Source organism: Odontesthes bonariensis, chromosome 24 (genome assembly GCF_027942865.1).
Source record: "Odontesthes bonariensis isolate fOdoBon6 chromosome 24, fOdoBon6.hap1, whole genome shotgun sequence".
Lineage (NCBI taxonomy): Eukaryota > Metazoa > Chordata > Actinopteri > Atheriniformes > Atherinopsidae > Odontesthes > Odontesthes bonariensis.
In genome coordinates this window covers 30,947,901-30,970,158 of record NC_134529.1, presented here as the reverse complement: position 1 = coordinate 30,970,158, position 22,258 = coordinate 30,947,901, and the positions used below count along the sequence as shown (strand labels likewise).

General features: G+C 44.5%; 1 protein-coding gene across 4 annotated transcripts in view; it reads left to right on the top strand.

The window, feature by feature from the left end:
• hsf2 (heat shock transcription factor 2) overlaps positions 1–22,258 on the top strand; it is a 52,026-nt gene that overhangs the window by 27,541 nt on the left and 2,227 nt on the right. For 2 of the 4 annotated variants that reach the window (XM_075458704.1, XM_075458703.1), the window contains exons 9-11: positions 8,940–9,197; positions 19,455–19,557; positions 20,605–20,707. In XM_075458704.1, coding sequence (XP_075314819.1) covers positions 8,940–9,197; positions 19,455–19,557; positions 20,605–20,707 — 464 coding nt within the window. Of the gene's footprint in view, positions 1–8,939; positions 9,198–10,713; positions 11,528–19,454; positions 19,558–20,604; positions 20,708–20,941; positions 20,999–22,258 lie in introns of those variants that run through there. The other 2 variants (XM_075458705.1, XM_075458706.1) reach the window with 2 other exon arrangements.

Here is a 22,258-nt window from a genome sequence, read left to right as displayed (position 1 = left end):
CTGATTTGATATGATAGTTGAAGGTCAGGTCTGAGTCTATCAGCACGCCGAGGTTCCGGACTTGGTGTTTAGTTTCTAGAGACAGTGACTCAAGATGTGTACTGACAGCAAACCTCTTCTCTTTGTTGCCAAACACAATGACCTCAGTTTTTTCTTGATTTAACTGAAGGAAATTTTGGTTCATCCACTTTTTGACTTGCTCTAAGCAGTCGCACAATGACTCTATAGGACTGCAGTCATCTGGAGACAGTGCGAGATATATCTGTGTGTCATCTGCATAGCTGTGGTAGTTGACTTTAGAGTTCTTCAGAATTTGACCCAGAGGCAGCATGTATAGAGTGAACAGAAGGGGTCCAAGAACTGACCCCTGAGGAACTCCACATGTCATAGCCACTCGATCAGATTGATTACTTCCAATAGTCACAAAATAACTCCGCTCCTCCAAGTAGGACCTGAACCATTCTAGGACTGTCCCGCTGAGTCCTGCCCAGGTTTCCAACCTGTTCAGCAGTATACTGTGATCCACAGTGTCAAATGCAGCACTGAGATCCAACAATACCAGAACTGACACCTTGCCTGAGTCAGTGTTCAACCTTATGTCATTTAACACTTTAATAAGAGCCGTTTCTGTAATGTGGTGAGGTCGGAAGCCTGACTGAAATTTGTCAAGGAGTCCACTGGAGTTCAAGAAGTTACTGAGTTGATTAAAAACCACTTTCTCAACAATCTTGGCAATAAAAGGAAGATTTGAGATGGGTCTGTAGTTGGTTAAAATGGAAGCATCCAATGTTGTCTTTTTTAGGAGTGGCTTGATGGCAGCTAATTTTAAGGGTTTAGGAAACGTGCCTGATTGAAGTGAGCAGTTTATTATTTGCTGCAAATCTGTTTGGACAGAGCTTACAATAGTTTTAAAGAAGTCAGATGGCATTGTGTCAAGACAGGATGTTGATGGTTTAAGATGCTGGACTGTTTCTTCTATGGTTTTTTGGTCAACTGTATTGAATTCTGACATCATAGTTGATTGATTCCTAGATGGTTTTAAGGTTTGTGTCATTTTATTATTTTGCTGATTTATGTTGATATTTAGCCTTATAGATTTGATTTTTTCATTGAAAAAACAAGCAAATTCATTGCATTTTTCTGTGGAACAGAGTTCTGAAACTATCTGTTTTGGGGGGGTTGTCAGCTTATTAACCATAGCAAACAGAGCACGAGTGTTGTTGATGTTCTTATTAATCATTTCAGATAAGTGTTGCTGTCTAGCGCGGAGTAACCCGTGGTTAAAATTACAAAGACTTTGTTTGTAGAGGTCATGGTGAATTTGAAGTTTAGTTTTTCTCCATTTACGCTCTGCTTTCCTGCATTCTGTTTTCAAGGCCTTTACCATCATAGTGTTTCTCCATGGTGTTCGCTTTCTGCTCAAGATCATCTTATTTTTAACAGGTGCAACAGTATCCATGACATTTGAGATTTTCAAGTTAAAGTTATCTAAGAGTTCATCAACTGTCTCTGCACTCGCAGTTGATGACATAGCTATAACTTCCATAAACTTAGCACTGGTATTCTCATTTATGTACCTTTTTCTAACAGACACACGGGTTAACTGAATGTTTGGAGTTAACTGTAAGTCAGAGAACACACAGAAATGATCAGAGAGCGCCAAGTCCTTGATATCAACAGAAGAAATGTCAACACCTTTAGAGATAACCAGATCCAGTGTGTGGCCTCGAGTATGTGTGGGTCCATTCACATGTTGAAGGAGGCCAAAAGTGTCATGTAGAGAGCAGAGTTCTTTGGCATTAGTGTCCATGTTATTGTCCATGTGAATGTTAAAATCCCCAGTTATGATAAAAAAGTTATAGTCAGTGCAGATCACTGACAGCAGTTCAGCAAACTCATCAAAGAAAGTTCCTGGGTATCTTGGTGGTCTATAAATAAATGATTAGGGAGATGTTTAGAGAGCCCAGTGAGCAGCCGTTATGATCACTGGACAGATAACTGTAAAAATACATTCACCATGACAGCAAATGGAAATTTACAATGAATCCAATATAAGATTATTCACAGAAGACACTACTTAATATAAAAATGACAAAATGGGCTTTGCTACTTCTGACAAATGCTGACAATATACTATGGGTGTCACTGAGCTAATGGGGGCCCACTGCTGGCCTGTCTCTGCCCCTTCCTGGTATTGGGCCTGGAGAGGTAATGCAACACATTACGTTGGCTCCTTGGTATAATTCACAGCTGCGTGCTTTAAAGCAGACTGCAAGAAAGCTGGAGAGACAGTGGCGTTCCTCTAATTTAGAAGAGTCTCAGTTAGTCTGGAAAGATAGTTTAATAACGTATAAGAAAGCCCTTCGTAAAGCTAGAACTGCTTATTATTCATCATTGATAGAAGAGAATAAGAATAATCCCAGGTTTCTCTTCAGCGCTGTAGCCAGTCTGACTAAGAGTCCGAGCTCTGCTGAGCCAGTTATTCCTTTAACTCTCAGCAGTGATGATTTCATGAGCTTCTTTATTAATAAAATTGTTTCTATCAGAGAGAAGATTGATGGAGTCCTTCCCACTATTATCAGTGATGTATCATCAAGTACAGCAGCTTTAGAAGTATCTTTAGAACCTGATTTGTATTCAGACGGCTTCTGCCCAGTTGATCTCTCTGAACTAACAACAGCAATAGTCTCTTCTAAACCATCAACTTGTGTTTTAGACCCAATCCTAACCAGACTGTTCAAGGAGGTTTTCCCATTAATTAACACTTCCATATTGGATTTGATCAATCTGTCTTTGTTGACAGGATATGTACCTCAGACCTTTAAGGTTGCTGTAATTAAACCTTTACTTAAAAAACCTACTCTAGACTCAGAAGTGTTGGCTCATTATAGACCTATATCCAATCTCCCTTTTATGTCTAAAGTTCTTGAAAAGATAGTTGCAGCTCAGCTTTGTGATCATTTCCACAGAAATAATCTGTTTGAAGAGTTTCAGTCAGGATTCAGAGTGCATCATAGCACAGAAACTGCACTGCTGAAAGTTACCAATGATCTCCTCTTAGCCTCTGATAGCGGACTTGTGTCTGTGCTTGTCCTGTTGGATCTCAGTGCTGCACACTCAGGACGGGGATAGGATCAAACAAAAGTTTCAGTGCAATCTGTTGAATTCCTTTACCAGGCTACTTTGTTTAATTGGCTCAGTATGAATTAGACTAATTTGGATTCGATTGGATAACAGTGAACTGGATTCTAATTTGACGGTATATAGATGAAATAAAATAAAATAAAATTGGGGCAAACATCTGGTGCACATCCGTGGATATGATTGTGCAATGGCGTTCGGCGGGTAGCTTTTGTCCGGGTCCTGTGGATCCGCCAGCGGCGTCTGCCGGTCTGGGAGATCAGGTCGGCCCTTTGTGTGGTCCTCTGGAGTCAGAGCCTGCTGTGCATGTTGCTTGTGCAGGTGTGGTATGGGGCCCTACTCTGCCCTTCTATTTGGGGCCTTTCCATACTTCAAGGAACTATCCCGGCCTAAATGTTCATGGCTGCCATTGTTGCGATTATTTAATTGCTGTCAAAAAAAGTTTTTATCATTTAAAGGATATTATTAGCACTATTGCTGTTATTACTATTATTATTCTTGCCTACATTATTCTTATGTGATGCATATATTGTGATGTCAACGTTCATAATGCCAGACATGTGTGCCTCATCTCCCTGAGTTCACTTTTTGCACTGCATATGTGTCACTATTTTCAGCTAAATAAAAAAGAAAAACAGCATTGATACATTTCCACACAACATGATGATGCACTAAGAGAAGCAGGAAGTTCAGCCAGTTAACAGTGATGTGCTTAACCTGTCAATGAAAGTCCTTCCAGGTGGTCGGCTCAGGAGGCTGCTTCAGTGTGAACGGCTGTCAGAGCAAAAGGTGCCGTGCTGTCCAGTGTTTTCAGCTGAACATGCTGACCGAATGTGGTCCTAACAGAGAAAACCTCCATCAGGGGAGGTGTTTTATGATGGAGCACAGTCATACTGATGGAGGTGTTTTATGATGGAGCACAGTCATACTGATGGAGGTGTTTTATGATGGAGCACAGTCATACTGATGGATGTGTTTTATGATGGAGCACAGTCAGACTGATGGAGGTGTTTTATGATGGAGCACAGTCAGACTGATGGAGGTGTTTTATGATGGAGCACAGTCAGACTGATGGAGGTGTTTTATGATGGAGCACAGTCAGACTGATGGAGGTGTTTTATGATGGAGCACAGTCAGACTGATGGAGGTGTTTTATGATGGAGCACAGTCAGACTGATGGAGGTGTTTTATGATGGAGCACAGTCAGACTGATGGAGTTGTTTTATGATGGAGCACAGTCACTGATGGAGTTGTTTTATGATGGAGCACAGTCAGACTGATGGAGGTGTTTTATGATGGAGCACAGTCAGACTGATGGAGTTGTTTTGTGATGGAGCACAGTCACTGATGGAGTTGTTTTATGATGGAGCACAGTCAGACTGATGGAGGTGTTTTATGATGGAGCACAGTCAGACTGATGGAGGTGTTTTATGATGGAGCACAGTCAGACTGATGGAGGTGTTTTAGGATGGAGCACAGTCAGACTGATGGAGGTGTTTTATGATGGAGCACAGTCATACTGATGGAGGTGTTTTAGGATGGAGCACAGTCAGACTGATGGAGGTGTTTTATGATGGAGCACAGTCACTGATGGAGGTGTTTTATGATGGAGCAAAGTCAGACTGATGGAGGTGTTTTATGATGGAGCACAGTCACTGATGGAGGTGTTTTATGATGGAGCACAGTCACTGATGGAGGTGTTTTATGATGGAGCACAGTCAGACTGATGGAGGTGTTTTATGATGGAGAACAGTCAGACTGATGGAGGTGTTTTATGATGGAGCACAGTCAGACTGATGGAGGTGTTTTATGACGGAGCACAGTCAGACTGATGGAGGTGTTTTATGATGGAGCACAGTCACTGATGGAGGTGTTTTATGATGGAGCACAGTCAGACTGATGGAGGTGTTTTATGATGGAGCACAGTCAGACTGATGGAGGTGTTTTATGACGGAGCACAGTCAGACTGATGGAGGTGTTTTATGATGGAGCACAGTCAGACTGATGGAGGTGTTTTATGATGGAGCACAGTCAGACTGATGGAGGTGTTTTATGATGGAGCACAGTCACTGATGGAGGTGTTTTATGATGGAGCACAATCAGACTGATGGAGGTGTTTTATGATGGAGCACAGTCACTGATGGAGGTGTTTTATGATGGAGAACAGTCAGACTGATGGAGGTGTTTTATGATGGAGCACAGTCAGACTGATGGAGGTGTTTTATGATGGAGCACAGTCAGACTGATGGAGGTGTTTTATGATGGAGCACAGTCACTGATGGAGTTTTTTTTATGATGGAGCACAGTCAGACTGATGGAGGTGTTTTATGATGGAGCACAGTCAGACTGATGGAGGTGTTTTATGATGGAGCACAGTCAGACTGATGGAGTTGTTTTGTGATGGAGCACAGTCAGACTGATGGAGGTGTTTTATGATGGAGCACAGTCAGACTGATGGAGGTGTTTTATGATGGAGCACAGTCAGACTGATGGAGTTGTTTTGTGATGGAGCACAGTCAGACTGATGGAGTTGTTTTGTGATGGAGCACAGTCAGACTGATGGAGTTGTTTTGTGATGGAGCACAGTCAGACTGATGGAGGTGTTTTATGATGGAGCACAGTCAGACTGATGGAGTTGTTTTGTGATGGAGCACAGTCAGACTGATGGAGGTGTTTTATGATGGAGCACAGTCAGACTGATGGAGGTGTTTTATGATGGAGCACAGTCAGACTGATGGAGGTGTTTTATGATGGAGCACAGTCACTGATGGAGGTGTTTTATGATGGAGCACAGTCAGACTGATGGAGGTGTTTTATGATGGAGCACAGTCACTGATGGAGGTGTTTTATGATGGAGCACAGTCAGACTAGCCTCTTTCACACTGCGACCCGCTACCTTAGCGGGTCCAAATTGCACCTTCGACCCGCGTCGAGCAATGTGAACGCTTGGCGTGTCAGGGTGACCCGTGTTGCCTGAAGCCGAGTTCAGGGGGCGTTGCCTAGTGGCAGAGCGTCACACGAAACACATAAAATGCTGGGCGTGTACAATGACATAGGCACAAGCCATGCGTCGGAGGTAGGGTTAAATACACCTGTCTGCATCAAATTTTTCAAACAAACGATGGCGGGACACCTTGAGATATCGTTTATGCAATTGTATATGCAGTTCATGGAGATGTTACTTTACGGTGCGTGGGAAACCGCGCTCTCCCATCTTTCTCGCCAGCCCTTCCAGCAGAGGTCCATCCTTCACCGTCCCCGAAATGTGGCGGAAAATAACGTCCTCTGCTCGGGGGCTGAGGAGCTCGCGGACCTCCTTGTCTCCCCAGTTGGCCATATTAAAAAATGTCTCCAACTTGATGTAGGCTAAAACAGAGTAAAACTTGTCCTCACCTGTCGCTGTTGTTCTGAATCAGCTGTCCATTCTGTCTTTTAAACTCCTCACGTCACGCCACGCCCACGTCCGACCCGCGTCGATTGCGTTCACACCAAACTCGGCTCGGCAAAAAGACTAGGGTCCGACGCGGGTCGAAAGGCGAGTCGAGTTGACGCGGCAGCCCGGGTCGGCAGTGTGAACGCAACAGCGGACACGCTAAATTCGCGAATTAAATGCGGGTTATTCGGCAGTGTGAAAGGGGCTTCTGATGGAGGTGTTTTAGGATGGAGCACAGTCACTGATGGAGGTGTTTTATGATGGAGCACAGTCATACTGATGGAGGTGTTTTATAATGGAGCACAGTCAGACTGATGGAGGTGTTTTATGATGGAGCACAGTCAGACTGATGGAGGTGTTTTAGGATGGAGCACAGTCATACTGATGGAGGTGTTTTATGATGGTGCACAGTCACTGATGGAGGTGTTTTATGATGGAGCACAGTCATACTGATGGAGGTGTTTTATGATGGAGCACAGTCACTGATGGAGGTGTTTTATGATGGAGCACAGTCACTGATGGAGGTGTTTTATGATGGAGCACAGTCAGACTGATGGAGGTGTTTTAGGATGGAGCACAGTCATACTGATGGAGGTGTTTTATGATGGTGCACAGTCACTGATGGAGGTGTTTTATGATGGAGCACAGTCAGACTGATGGAGGTGTTTTATGATGGAGCACAGTCAGACTGATGGAGGTGTTTTATGATGGAGCACAGTCAGACTGATGGAGGTGTTTTATGATGGAGCACAGTCAGACTGATGGAGGTGTTTTATGATGGAGCACAGTCAGACTGATGGATGTGTTTTATGATGGAGCACAGTCACTGATGGAGGTGTTTTAGGATGGAGCACAGTCAGACTGATGGAGGTGTTTTATGATGGAGCACAGTCACTGATGGAGGTGTTTTATGATGGAGCACAGTCAGACTGATGGAGGTGTTTTATGATGGAGCACAGTCATACTGATGGAGGTGTTTTAGGATGGAGCACAGTCAGACTGATGGAGGTGTTTTATGATGGAGCACAGTCAGACTGATGGAGGTGTTTTAGGATGGAGCACAGTCAGACTGATGGAGGTGTTTTATGATGGAGCACAGTCACTGATGGAGGTGTTTTATGATGGAGCACAGTCAGACTGATGGAGGTGTTTTATGATGGAGCACAGTCATACTGATGGAGTTGTTTTATGATGGAGCACAGTCAGACTGATGGAGGTGTTTTATGATGGAGCACAGTCAGACTGATGGAGGTGTTTTATGATGGAGCACAGTCAGACTGATGGAGGTGTTTTAGGATGGAGCACAGTCATACTGATGGAGGTGTTTTATGATGGAGCACAGTCATACTGATGGAGTTGTTTTGTGATGGAGCACAGTCAGACTGATGGAGGTGTTTTATGATGGAGCACAGTCAGACTGATGGAGGTGTTTTATGATGGAGCACAGTCATACTGATGGAGGTGTTTTATGATGGAGCACAGTCAGACTGATGGAGGTGTTTTATGATGGAGCACAGTCAGACTGATGGAGGTGTTTTATGATGGTGCACAGTCGCTGATGGAGGTGTTTTATGATGGAGCACAGTCAGACTGATGGAGGTGTTTTATGATGGAGCACAGTCATACTGATGGAGGTGTTTTAGGATGGAGCACAGTCAGACTGATGGAGGTGTTTTATGATGGAGCACAGTCACTGATGGAGGTGTTTTATGATGGAGCACAGTCAGACTGATGGAGGTGTTTTATGATGGAGCACAGTCAGACTGATGGATGTGTTTTATGATGGAGCACAGTCACTGATGGAGTTGTTTTATGATGGAGCACAGTCATACTGATGGAGGTGTTTTATGATGGAGCACAGTCAGACTGATGGAGGTGTTTTATGATGGAGCACAGTCAGACTGATGGAGGTGTTTTATGATGGAGCACAGTCATACTGATGGAGGTGTTTTATGATGGAGCACAGTCAGACTGATGGAGGTGTTTTATGATGGAGCACAGTCAGACTGATGGAGGTGTTTTATGATGGTGCACAGTCACTGATGGAGGTGTTTTATGATGGAGCACAGTCAGACTGATGGAGGTGTTTTATGATGGAGCACAGTCAGACTGATGGAGGTGTTTTATGATGGAGCACAGTCATACTGATGGAGGTGTTTTAGGATGGAGCACAGTCAGACTGATGGAGGTGTTTTATGATGGAGTACAGTCACTGATGGAGGTGTTTTATGATGGTGCACAGTCACTGATGGAGGTGTTTTATGATGGTGCACAGTCACTGATGGAGGTGTTTTATGATGGAGTACATGTGTATACAGGTAAACGGCCTCTTTCTTCACACCCATATTTTCATGTCCCCCCTCAGTGATGTAGGAATTGTGGAAGTAGAAGTGGACAGCTGTGGGGGGCTGCCAACTGAGACGGAGGTTTGCTCCACCTGCACAGATGAGGTCCAACAGACGGAGGCAGCGGGCGACAGCCAGAGAGGCAGCAGCAACCCAACCAGCAGCGCCCTGCAGCTCAATAAACCCTCAGGCCTGAGTCTCGAAGATCCTGTCAAGATGATGGATTCCATATTGAACGAGAATGAAGCGATCTCTCAAAACATCAACCTGCTGGGCAAGTAAGTGCCCCCTTTAACTGAAGTTCTGAGTGTGTTGATGAAACTGCAGTGGTGCATGAGTTTAAGTTGTTAAAGTCAGGACCACTACAGACGGAATGTTACTGTAAATAATGCTTCTGTATAGACTCCATATGCATGCTGAACTGTATGTGTTCCTTATACAGTAGAAATGTTCCCCTCATTAGCCGCTTTCGGACTGTAGGAACCTTTGGCAGTTCTAATAACCTTTTAATCCGCGGGGCCGTTTTCTCCCGTGTTCGGACATACAGGAACTCGGGGCTTTCTCCCTCAGTTCCTATAACTATTTAGCTCCTTCTCCGAGGTCGGGTCTTTTCATGGTTCTATAGAACTAATCTAACGGAGGTGTGTGGTGGTCGGTAGCTACGCCCCATGTCATGCTATCACGGCTGAAATGTTTCCTCATACAACACAGACAGAACAGGCGCCTGTTTAATAAGTTAAACTTACACTGGTCTCATTTGTCTGCAGCGCTCTGCTCTCCTTTCTTCCTTCATGAAATGAAAAAGTATCGTCTCCTGACTCTCTCTGTGAGCTCTTCCAGCCTCGATATTAGACGGCTGATGTGATCGTCCATGATTAATATCACCATCATGCAGACCATAAACACAGTGGCCTCCCCGCTCTCCATGTTAGCATCTTTGTGGTGTTTTTTCTTCTCTCCTTCTTTCTGTTTTGTTTTGTTTTGTTTTTGAATGTAGCGCTAAACGGCTAACACGTCACTGAAGCAGACGGCTGCGCGCAGCGCATCAGTCCCTATCAGGTCCCAACTCATGTGCGAATGCAGACTGAAACAGTTCCGCTGGGGAAGGATAGTTATCAGAACGAAATTCGAGTAGGACAGTTCTGATAACTACGTTCCTATAACTAGTCTGTCCGAAAGCGGCTATTATTTCTTCCTTTGTTGTATTATGATCTGGACATTTAAATATTTGAGTTAAACAACATATCAGCAACCTTGAAGAGGCAAAATCTTTGTTATTGTGAAGCAAACAGAAAACTTCCTAACTTCACCCCCTGGATGAGTTCTGCTGGTGTTCTTTAGGTTATCCCACAGATTCTCAGTGGGATTCAGGTCATGAGGTCAGTCCAAAACATTCAAATATTTCCCCTAAACCACTCGCTTTATGTTGTGGTGAAAAGAGTAATGGGACTCCCCTTTGCAGCCTCTGATGGGGAATTTATTAACAGGAACCACATAGAAACATGTTAAATTGGCAGCATACACAGAATTCCCAACAACAACAGCTTGTGAGACCCTCTTCTCCTTCCTCATATCATTCTGTGTATGTGGCCAAAACCCAGTCTGTGTCCGCTGTGTCTGAGACTGTCCAGGCGATGACTAACCCTAACCCAGCAGAGAGCATTCTGAGCCTACATGATATGTGATGTGAGCGGTGTGAAAGCCCTGCTCCCCCCCACACTGTAGAGTCATTGGACCTCATGCAAGAACCTTTTCGTATTTTTATTCTAAATTTCTCACTTTTTATGTACGCAGGTCTCGTATGAACACGCCACGTCAGATTCAACAAACGCTCTAATTTAGAAGAGTCTCAATTAGTCTGGAAAGATAGTTTAATAATGAAGAAGAAAGCCCTTCGAGCCAGAGAAGACTCCTGGCTGCCAGATAAAACAGGATTGAAGAGTGACGACACTCATCGGCCAATCAGTGGAAGGCAGTCGGCTGACATCACGTTTTAGTAACGCTTCGGCCCGCTTGGAACCAGGGCTGAGGTGATACGGAAAATCTACCCGGTTGCAGGTACTGCGTGCTAGTGGAAACACGCAATAGCGTGCCGAGCTGAAGCGAGCTAGTGGAAAAGCGCCATAAGAGTCCGAGCTCTGCTGAGCCAGGTATTCCTTTAACTCTCAGCAGTGATGATTTCATGAGCTTCTTTATCAATAAAATTGTTTATGTCGGACTCATTATAGACCTATGTCCAATCTCCCTTTGTTGTTGATTGTTGATAAAATAGTTGCAGCTGTGCGTACGAACGGTTGTTGCATGAGGCCCATTGTCCTGCTGGAAGGTGAACCATCAGGTTTCTCTTTATGTTCCAATCCAGATGTGTGCTTCTTCACAGCTTCACCTGTTTGGAGAGCACTTTGATATGAATGCTGTTCCATGTTCCAGGTCCTTTCAGAACAGCTGTGCATATACTGTGCTCCTGAGATTGCACAGGGGAACTTTATTCACTTAATTTTGGAAATTTTGAGGGTAATTGATGACACCAGATCTTATTTTGTGTGTTCACCAGTTTGGACAATTTTCTGTAGGTCTGTTGCATGAAATAAAAAAGTATACATATTGAGATTCCAGCTTGTAACACAAAATATAGAAAACTCACCGAGGGGTGGAATACAGAAGCTGAACAGAACCTGAACAGAACCTGAACAGAAGCTGAACAGAAGCTGAACAGAAGCTGAACAGAAGCTGAGCAGAAGCTGAACAGAACCTGAGCAGAAGCTGAACAGAAGCTGAACAGAAGCTGAACAGAACCTGAACAGAAGCTGAACAGAACCTGAACAGAACCTGAACAGAAACTGAACAGAAGCTGAACAGAAGCTGAACAGAAGCTGAGCAGAAGCTGAGCAGAAGCTGAACAGAACCTGAACAGAAACTGAACAGAACCTGAACAGAAGCTGAACAGAAGCTGAACAGAACCTGAACAGAACCTGAACAGAAACTGAACAGAAGCTGAACAGAAGCTGAACAGAACCTGAACAGAAGCTGAGCAGAAGCTGAACAGAAGCTGAACAGAAGCTGAACAGAAGCTGAACAGAACCTGAACAGAAACTGAACAGAAGATGAACAGAAGCTGAACAGAAGCTGAACAGAACCTGAACAGAACCTGAACAGAAGATGAGCAGAAGCTGAACAGAAGCTGAACAGAACCTGAACAGAACCTGAACAGAAGCTGAGCAGAAGCTGAACAGAAGCTGAACAGAACCTGAGCAGAAGCTGAACAGAAGCTGAACAGAAGCTGAACAGAAGCTGAACAGAAGCTGAACAAAAGCTGCATGAACACTGAATCAGTCGGTGCCATAGTGTCATGTGATGCCCCTCTGGGCCACATGTGATGCCCCTCTGGGCCACATGTGATGCCCCTCTGGGCCACATGTGATGCCCCTCTGGTAAGAGCAGCATGCAGGTCCCAGGAGAAGTCAGCAGGTGGTGCCCACCAACCAATCAGCCGTGGGTGTGGGTGCAGAGGGGTGTGAGCAGTCTGTGGTTATTGATTGTGTGTGTGTGTGTGTGTGTGTGTGTGTGTGTGTGTGTGTGTGTGTGTGTGTGTGTTTGTGTGTATGTGTGTGTGTTTGTGTGTGTGTTTACGTGCGCCTGTGTGTGTGTACGTGTGTGTGTGTGTGCGTGTGTGTGTGTGTGTGTGTGTGTGTGTGTGTGTGTACGTGCACCAGGAAAAAGTTCCTGCTTCCTGCTTCGTCCTGCGGACGCTTACTCTATCTGCTCTCTGCTTGCTTTGCTTATTTTATTGATTTTATCGTGATTTTTCCCCTTTTTTCCATGTGAGCCTACCTGCGATACCTTCTGGACACTTACAAATCTCTGGAATTAAAGTTTTTTACATTTTTTAGAGTTCTTTATCTTCAGCGCTCCGTGTGCGTGGCCTACACACAGCTGAAGCCTGATCTACAGTGTCAGGGCACCTAGCACTCAGCTAAAGCTATAGCTTGGAAAGGTGCTAACCGCTAGGCTAACTAGCAGCAAGATGCCGCCCTTCTCCACAGATGACTACTACAGCCTCCTGCAGAAGATTGCAGTACTGGAGACAAAAATCCATCGTTTAGAAGTAAATGTGGAGGTAAATGGACTGTGTGGAAATGAAACAACCTTGCCATTGATTCAGAATAGTGGAGTCAAGCAAGCTAACACACAGCTAAGGAGCACAGATAATGCGACCAAGAAAGTAGACTCTGTGCACTATAATAAATCCTCGAATAATAATCTTCCCTAGAACCATCTCGGTGCAAAACCAAAGAGTAAATCATGTCTCCTGGAAGTGGGAGGACGTATCACAGGCAGGGCACAGCGAGCCGAAATATGTGAAACCGACTGGCCTTCACTTCCCACGAGACAGAGGAGCTCTTCTACCCCTGTACATGGGAGGAAACAGGACTGGACATCCGTGAATGGGAAGGTTAACAACAAACTTCCAAAACAACCGAGCGTGAAACTGCAGAACAGATTTGCTCCACTATCGAAGGACTCTGGATCTCTATTGGATGACCATCCATCCCAAAGCAGCAAGGCAAGGACTGAAAACCTGTCAGAAAGTACAAGGCCACAGGGAAAGCTAAAGGCTGGGCCTGAAACTCTGATTGTGGGTGACTCTGCCGTAAATGATGTACAAAGGATGTGCGGTAAGAACACTAAAGTCCTCTGCTTTCCTAGGGATATGGTCAAGGATATGAAGGAGTGAATTCCTGAAATTCCAGATGAATATCCAACTGTGACAAACATCGTTCTGCATTCAGGGTCAAACGATGTGTCCAAGCAACAATCTGAGGTTCTGAAACGGGATTTTATTGGATTATTAAACGCAGTGAGCTCGCTGAATGCAGCTGTATTCAATTCAATTCATTTTTATTTATATAGCGCCAAATACAACAAATGTCATCTCAAGGCACTTAGATAGTAAGTCCAATTCAAGCCAACTGGAATTCAACTAATTAATAATAATCATAATTCATAAAATAATCCAATTCGTTCATATAGAGCCAATTCAAAAACAAGGGGGGCGCGGCGGCGGCGGCACTGTAACACCATTCAAAGGATATCTGTTGGAACAGGGAAACACGAGTTAATGACCACAATAATGTCACATATACATAAAGAGAGTAAAGTGAGGAAAGGTGTGACAGATGAGGCCCCCCAGCAGTCTGGGCCTATAGCAGCTTAACTATGGGATGTTTCAGGATTACCTGAGCCATCCCTATTCAAGGTAAACACAAGAAACTTGTGCTAACGAAAAAATAAATAAATAAATAAATAAATCATCATGTTCATCAGCGGACCTGTACCACCCGTCAGAGGAGAGGAAAGATTCAGCAGGTTGGTGGCACTGAATAAATGGCTTTTATCGGCATGTGCTGACCACTCAGTGCATTTTATTAATAATTTTAACATTTTTTGGGAACACAGGCACCTTTTTAAGGCAAATGGATTTAATTTTAACAAGACAGGGGTGAAACTGTTCACCTCCAACTTATTTTACTTCCTATGTCATCCATCTGTGGTCGGTGCCAAGACTGAGATAAACCAGGAGTTATCTGATAGAGAGGAACAAACAAAGCCCAGCAGAAACCCTGAGGAGGAACTCCATCTGCCCCCACCCGGGAAGAGCTTCAGAAAGGAGAGACATCAGAGGCAAGAAGAGGGGTCCTTATTTGCCCCCAACCCTCTCGACAACACCAATGACCAGGACCAGGGACCAGGACCTTCCCCAGGCCCCCAAAGCCCTGACAGGTCATTGCGCTCCTCACCCTCCCTTTCTCCCTCCTCCCCTCACCTGAAATTCACTCAGCAGATGATGGAACGGGTCAACGCTGGGCTCAGATCTGCCCCCCAGCCCAATCCCTTTTTGTCCCCCATAAACCCCCCACCAGAGCGGCCAAAGGTTCGCCACCTAGCCCCTCCCCTAGCAGAGCAGCCGAAGCAACGGCGCCCAACCCCACCCCCTCCTGTCCCTCCACGCCGCCATCATGTTCTGTCTCCGCAGTCTGATGTGTGCAGGGTCCAGGCTGCGAGGATTACGGCAGCTGTGACTTTTCCCAGGACAAGCTGGGACCCTGTTTATTAGAAGGTTTTAAAATTTCTGTACTTTTAGGTGACAGAAGGAGAAATGTGGCCCAGTCAAAACACAGAGAGTTGCAATCTGAAAGATCTTTAAATAAAGCAAACATACCTTGTGTGCCACAGACTGCTCCCAAACACGAGGGGGCAAATAATACCTCTAAAATACTCAAGTTGGCTTTATTAAATGTTAGGTCTTTAGCTGGTAAAACATTTTTAATTAATGGTTTTATCACTGAGCACACCCTGGATTTGATGTTTTTAACTGAAACTTGGTTAGACCAAAATAACAGTGCTGCTGTTCTCATTGAGTCGACCCCTCCTGGGTCCAGCTTTATCAGCGAGGCCAGAGTGAGCAGGAGAGGAGGAGGGGGGGCAGTCTTATTTAATGAATCATTTCAATGGAAGCAGTTATCTCCTGGAAGTTTTCAGTCCTTTGAATATGTGGCTGTACAGCTGAAGGCCTCATCCAGAGTCCTGTTTCTGAATGTTTACAGGCCCCCCAAACACTGCGCAGATTAGACTGTAATTATTGTTGGTGATTTTAACATCCATGTGGACAACCCTCAGGACAAAGGGACTAAAGACCTGAGTAACACTCTGGATAACTTTGGGCTGACTCAGCATGTAACAGAGGCCACGCACAATAGGGGGCGCACTCTAGACTTACTGATCTCTGAGGGTCTGAGCATTTCAAAGGTTACTGTGTCTGATGTGGGCCTGTCGGATCATTCCTGTGTTTTCTTTGAGAGTACGATTTCACTGCACACAAATGTTTCAGCAGCAGTGATCTCTAAACGGTGCATAACTGAAAACAGTAGTGAGATCTTTAACCAGGTCTTCTCTTTAACACCTGCCCTGTCCGGGGCTTCAGTTAATGAGCTCGTCAGTAGCTTCAGTGCTAAAATGTTAAATGTTATGGAAGGAAGAAGTCTCCATGGCCAAATTCCACACTGGTGAAAAATGGGAAGACAGTGTCGGAAAGCTGAGCGCAGATGGAGAAAAACAAATCTCCAGGTTCATTATAACATCTATAAAGAGAAACTTCACTCTTATAATTTACAACTGAGGAATGCAAGAAAGTCCTACTTCTCTGACATCATCACCAAAAACAGTCCTAATGCTCGGGCCTTATTTGCTACAGTTGACAGGCTAACAAACCCTCCTGTGTTAGTGGCAACTGAACTTCATTCCACCATGGCCTGCAATGACTTTGCCAAATTCTTCACAGACAAAATCCAAAATATTAGACAAGCAGTTGGTACATCAGCAGCAGGTTCAGCATATGTACCATCTTCACCGAAAACCCGTTTAAACACCATGACACAGTTCCAACCCATTAACAGCAAAGACCTGGAGAACATCTTACGTCAGCTGAACTCCTCCTCTTGCTGTTTAGACATCCTGCCAACAGCTTTTTTCAAAAGGGTCTCAAAGATTTTGGAGTCAGACCTGTTACTGATGGTGAACTTGTCTTTAATGTCGGGTGTGTTTCCAGAGCCACTAAACACAGCTGTAATCAAACCTCTGCTGAAAAAGGACAATCTTGACAAGACACAAATGAACAACTACAGGCCTATCTCAAATCTCCCATTTTTAAAGACATGCTATGCAACTTTTTCATGGTCATAAAATTGCTTGGCAATCATCAGTTTGCTTGGCTGACCCGTTCCGATGAAAACGGTGACATTTCCATCTCCATCTGGTGGCCCTAGCCCGAAACAGCGCTTACAACTTTGCCTGTGGCGCCGCGTGCTTTGTTTAGCTCTGGAAGTCTCGCGACACACAAGAGCCGAGAACTACTGCTTCACGGCAGGTCGTAAAGGGCTCTGAGCCAAGACAAACATGCACATATGGTTTACAATTCATTCTTTGCTTTTATACTGCTTTGATAATTACTTTTACTACATACCTTTGAAGACATCGCAAACCTCCGTCGTCTTCTCCAACTCTCTGCCAGTGTCTTGAAAAATAAACCGTAAATTGCCTCTGGTGGGTTTACGACAGTCTGGCTAGACTGTCACCTGTTTTCTACAGAGCTCCCCCTACAGCTTTGGGGTGTGTATTGCATGGTAAACAAACCCCGTATTACTGAGCCCTGCTTTAAGTGAGATCATTGAAAAAGCATTTTTTTCAACAGCTTAATTACTTTTTAACACAAAATAACTGCTATGACACTTTCCAGTCAGGTTTCAGACAGCACCACAGCACTGAGACTGCTCTGACCAAAGTGTTTAATGACATATGTCTGAATACAGACGGTGGAAAAATGTCAGTCTTAGTTTTACTGGATCTCAGTGCTGCATTTGATACAGTTGACCACAATATATTACTGAAACGACTGGAAAACTGGGCGGGTCTTTCCGGAACTGTACTAAACTGGTTCAAAACATACTTGGAGAACAGGAAGTACTTTGTGTTAATAGGTAACTTTACATCTGAGCACACAAGAGTCACATGTGGAGTTCCCCAAAGTTCCATCCTGGGACCTCTTCTGTTTAACATCTACATGCTCCCACTGGCACAGATTATAAAAAACAACAAAATAAACTACCATAGCTATGCAGATGACACACAGATATATATAACAGTGTCACCAGGAGACTGAGGCCCTATACAGGCTCTTGGTAAATGCATTGAAGAGATTAATGACTGGATGTGCCACAACTTTCTCCAGCTAAACAAAAACAAAACTGAGGTAATTGTCTTTGGAGCCAAAGAGAAACGATTACAGGTCACCACAGAACTTCAATCTATACACCTAGAAACTACCAACCAGGCCAGAAATCTGGGTGTAGTGATGGACTCAGACCTAAATTTGGAAAAACACATTAAGGCAGTAACAAAGTCAGCCTACTATCACCTTAAGAATATATCAAGGTTAAAGGATCTGATGTGTCAGCAGGACCTGGAAAAACTAGTCCCTGCATTCATCTTTAGTAGGCTTGATTACTGTAACAGCATCTTTACCGGTCTACCTAAAAAGTCCGTTAGACAACTGCAGCTTATTCAGAAGTCTGCTGCTCGAGTCCTCACTAAGGCTACATGCCCACGACAACGCTCTGAAGCATAAACGCAGATGTCCGTTTTTTTCCTCCACAATTTATCTGCGTTCTCACGAGCGTCTTGGGGTGGATATCTGTCTACCCATGGGAACAGGGAAAACGTATAAAACTCACAGTTTGCCGATGTAGTATGCACGCCCCGGACGTAGGTGGCAGTAGCAACAATACCTTTGGTATTGTTATATGAGTTATATATTAATAAATATGAGAAATGCCTGTTTTGTGGCTACTTCACCCGCGTCAGTTGGAAGAAAATGGCGAAGCGCGGCAGCAACAACAGTACGCCTTCAAACTTTGTTTGGACAGATGATGAGGTCCAGTTGCTCCTGAACACGACACTGAACTACAAAGCCAGCAAGGCAGTGGATAATGTGGATTGGGAGAGTGTCCAAAATAAATATAGTGAGATATGTGAGTCGTTAATGGAGAACTACCCACTTAACATGTGCAAAAAACGCACTTCTGCATTTTGAACTGTTCCTACAGTGACGAGAGGTTGGATCGTTTTCAAGATCTCCACTCTGGAGGGCGTTTGTGTTTTCTCCGTTTTGAACTCCTAAAAACGCCGTCGCCGTGTGCAAGATAGGCACATCTGTCGAAATGTTCTGCGTTTATCTGTCGTTACCGTTGTCGTGGGCACGTAGCCTAAGACCAAAAAAGTGGACCACATCAGTCCAGCTCTGAGGTCTTTACACTGGCTGCCTGTCCATCAGAGGATAGACTTTAAAGTTCTGATGCTGCTCTATAAAGCTCTGAATGGCCCAGGACCAGAACACATCAGTGACCTCCTGACCCAGTATGAACCTTCCAGACCCCTCAGGTCATCTGGATCCGGTCTTCTATCAGTTCCCAGAGTCAGAACCAGACATGGAGAAGCTGCATTCAGCTTCTATGCTCCACATGTCTGGAACAAACTCCCAGAAAGCCTCAGATCAGCTGAAACGCTCAGTGGATTTAAGTCCAGGGTGAAGACACACCTATTTTCAGCTGCATTTGAATAAAGCTCAAAACTTAATCACATTTTAACTACTGGTTTTATCTGATTTCTTTCTTTTTGTTTACAATTTAAATCATGCTTTTTATTTCTTTGATCTTATCTATTTTTTTTATTTTTTATTTTTATTATTTTATTATTTCTTTTTAATGCCTTCTTGTGATTTTATATAGCTGTGAAGCATTTTGAATTGGATTGTGTATGAATTGTGCTCTATAAATAAAATTGCCTTGCCTTGTGTGTGTGTGTGTGTGTGTTTGTGCGTGTGCGTGCGTGTATGTGTGTGTCTGTGTGTGTGTGTTTGTGTGTGTGTGTGTGTGTGTGCGTGTGTGTGTGTGTGTGTGCGCCTTGTGTGTGTGTATTGCCAGGTTGGAGCTCATGGACTACCTGGACAGCATTGACTGCAGTCTGGAGGACTTCCAGGCCATGCTTTATGGGAAACAGTTTGGGGTGGATCTGGATGCCCTTGAGGTAAAGTCACTAACACACAGAACCTGAGTGATCCGAGCAGTTCCACCTCCACTCAGCCCAACATCTCTGACCCCTTTAAATACAGCACGCTAGTTAAACTGCATGTTCTGGGCTCTGGCTCACTGAAGCTTAGATGGGGCAGAATGCTTTGGAGGGAGCTCCTCACAGTAGTTGATCATAAGTTCTCTTATGGAATATTATATTTGAGTGCAGAAAGCAGCGTGTATGGTGAGGGATGAGGCCAGAGGTAGGCAGATGATGTGGCCTGGTCAGTCTGTTGTATGTACACACTGAAGGTACTGCCTGCAGTTACTGCTGGGACAGGTAGCTCCAGATATTTCCTTCTATGGAATCATCATCTAGAGCAGTGTTTCCCAACCGGGGGTACGCGTACCCCTAGTGGTACGCGGAGGTACTGCAGGGGGTACGCGGCGCACGGGGAGTTTTTATTTATTTATTTATTTTTTTTTATTAAGGCGTCACACTTTTATGGAGGACTGTTTATGAAGGAGACTCCAGTTTTGTGATGAATGTTACATTAGTTAGGCCTGTTAATGTATTCTTAAAAAGAGAGAGAAATGAGTTATGTTCATATATTCTTAAAAAAAAGAGAAATGTTACTTGTTTAAGTTAGATAACAAAGGAAGATTATTTTGATTTAGTATTTATACTATTTTGGTTAATTATTTATATTTCAAGAAAATGTTTTTTATTCTTATGTTGAATTCAACTGAGGTTAAAAAAAAAGAGAGAGAAAGCCTGAGAATTTTATGTTCAAGTTAAGGATATTAAATAAAATGATTTTCATGTAATAACCACTGTGTTGCTCTACTTTTGGAGAATCATCGCACGCGTTGTATGTGTGAGGGGGTACTCGTGGTGTGACAAGAAGGCTCAGGGGGTACCCAGGCTGAAAAAGGTTGGGAAACACTGATCTAGAGGACAGGACTTCCCTTTTTCAAATGATTGTTACTCTATCTTTAAAATCCCAGCTGTACATCTGTCGGCTGGAAGTGAGACTTGTGTATGGGCTCCTGTGTGTTTCAGGAGAATGTGTGTGCCACAGAGAAGAGTCCAGTGGCCAGCAGAGGCAGGGCGGAGGAGGATAACAGGGCAGAGCAGGATAACAGGGCGGAGCTGGATAACACAGGTGAGTCATTCAGCCGACCCGTCCAACAATCCTTTCCTGCTTTATTCTCTCCATCTTTCTTTATTCAGTTAGCACTTCAATGCAGGGTGTATGTATACAATGGCACCATTGTTTTAGGCAGCTAAAACGGTGATTTAAATTAGAAAATATTTGATTGTTCAGTGGTTTGAAGTCATGTTTCAGCCAAGCTGTCAAAGATCAGCCTTTTCTTACATATCTTTGGGTTTCCAACAGAGCAAAGAACTCCTAGAATGAGGTCTGAAGTGAAGTGAGACTGCCTTTAAAGCTATGGTAGGTAATCCTAGAGAGCTAGCAAGAGAGCTAGCAAGATTCGAAAGTGTCCCCTCCTCTAAGCTCCACCCCCCCCTCCCCATTCCGTCAGTGCTTCATCCAAAGCCGGTAGAACCGCGTGCGCACACGGAGCAGGGAGCCGACAGAGGGGGGGTAGGCAGAAAGCAGAGGCATCTGATTGTTTTTTTGTAGGCGCTCCAATCCGAGATCAGCCGCTGATCTCGGATTGGTCAGCTTTTTCTCAGTCCTGCAGCTGCCACAGAGGGCTGATTATTTTCGTCCCTTTTCTAAATACATCTTGTTTAGATTTCTCTCAGGATACACGGACCATTTCACCCAGTATTACAAAATGTGTTTCTGAACAGGATTACCAACCATGTCTTTAAGGCAGCAGCCAGTGAGAGAATAGGCTTCTGATGAAGTGAGGCTGCCTTTAACGCAGCAGCCAGTGAGAGAAGAGGCTTCTGATGAAGTGAGGCTGCCTTTAACGCAGCAGCCAGTGAGAGAAGAGGCTTCTGGTGAAGTGAGGCTGCCTTTAACGCAGCAGCCAGTGAGAGAAGAGGCTTCTGGTGAAGTGAGGCTGCCTTTAAGGCAGCAGCCAGTGAGAGAAGAGGCTTCTGATGAAGTGAGGCTGCCTTTAAGGCAGCAGCCAGTGAGAGAAGAGGCTTCTGGTGAAGTGAGGCTGATTATTTTCGTCCCTTTTCTAAATACATCTTGTTTATATTTCTCTCAGGATACACGGACCATTTCACCCAGTATTACAAAATGTGTTTCTGAACAGGATTACCAACCATGTCTTTAAGGCAGCAGCCAGTGAGAGAAGAGGCTTCTGATGAAGTGAGGCTGCCTTTAAGGCAGCAGCCAGTGAGAGAAGAGGCTTCTGATGAAGTGAGGCTGCCTTTAAGGCAGCAGCCAGTGAGAGAAGAGGCTTCTGATGAAGTGAGGCTGCCTTTAACGCAGCAGCCAGTGAGAGAAGAGGCTTCTGATGAAGTGAGGCTGCCTTTAACGCAGCAGCCAGTGAGAGAATAGGCTTCTGATGAAGTGAGGCTGCCTTTAACGCAGCAGCCAGTGAGAGAAGAGGCTTCTGATGAAGTGAGGCTGCCTTTAAGGCAGCAGCCAGTGAGAGAAGAGGCTTCTGATGAAGTGAGGCTGCCTTTAACGCAGCAGCCAGTGAGAGAAGAGGCTTCTGATGAAGTGAGGCTGCCTTTAAGGCAGCAGCCAGTGAGAGAAGAGGCTTCTGGTGAAGTGAGGCTGCCTTTA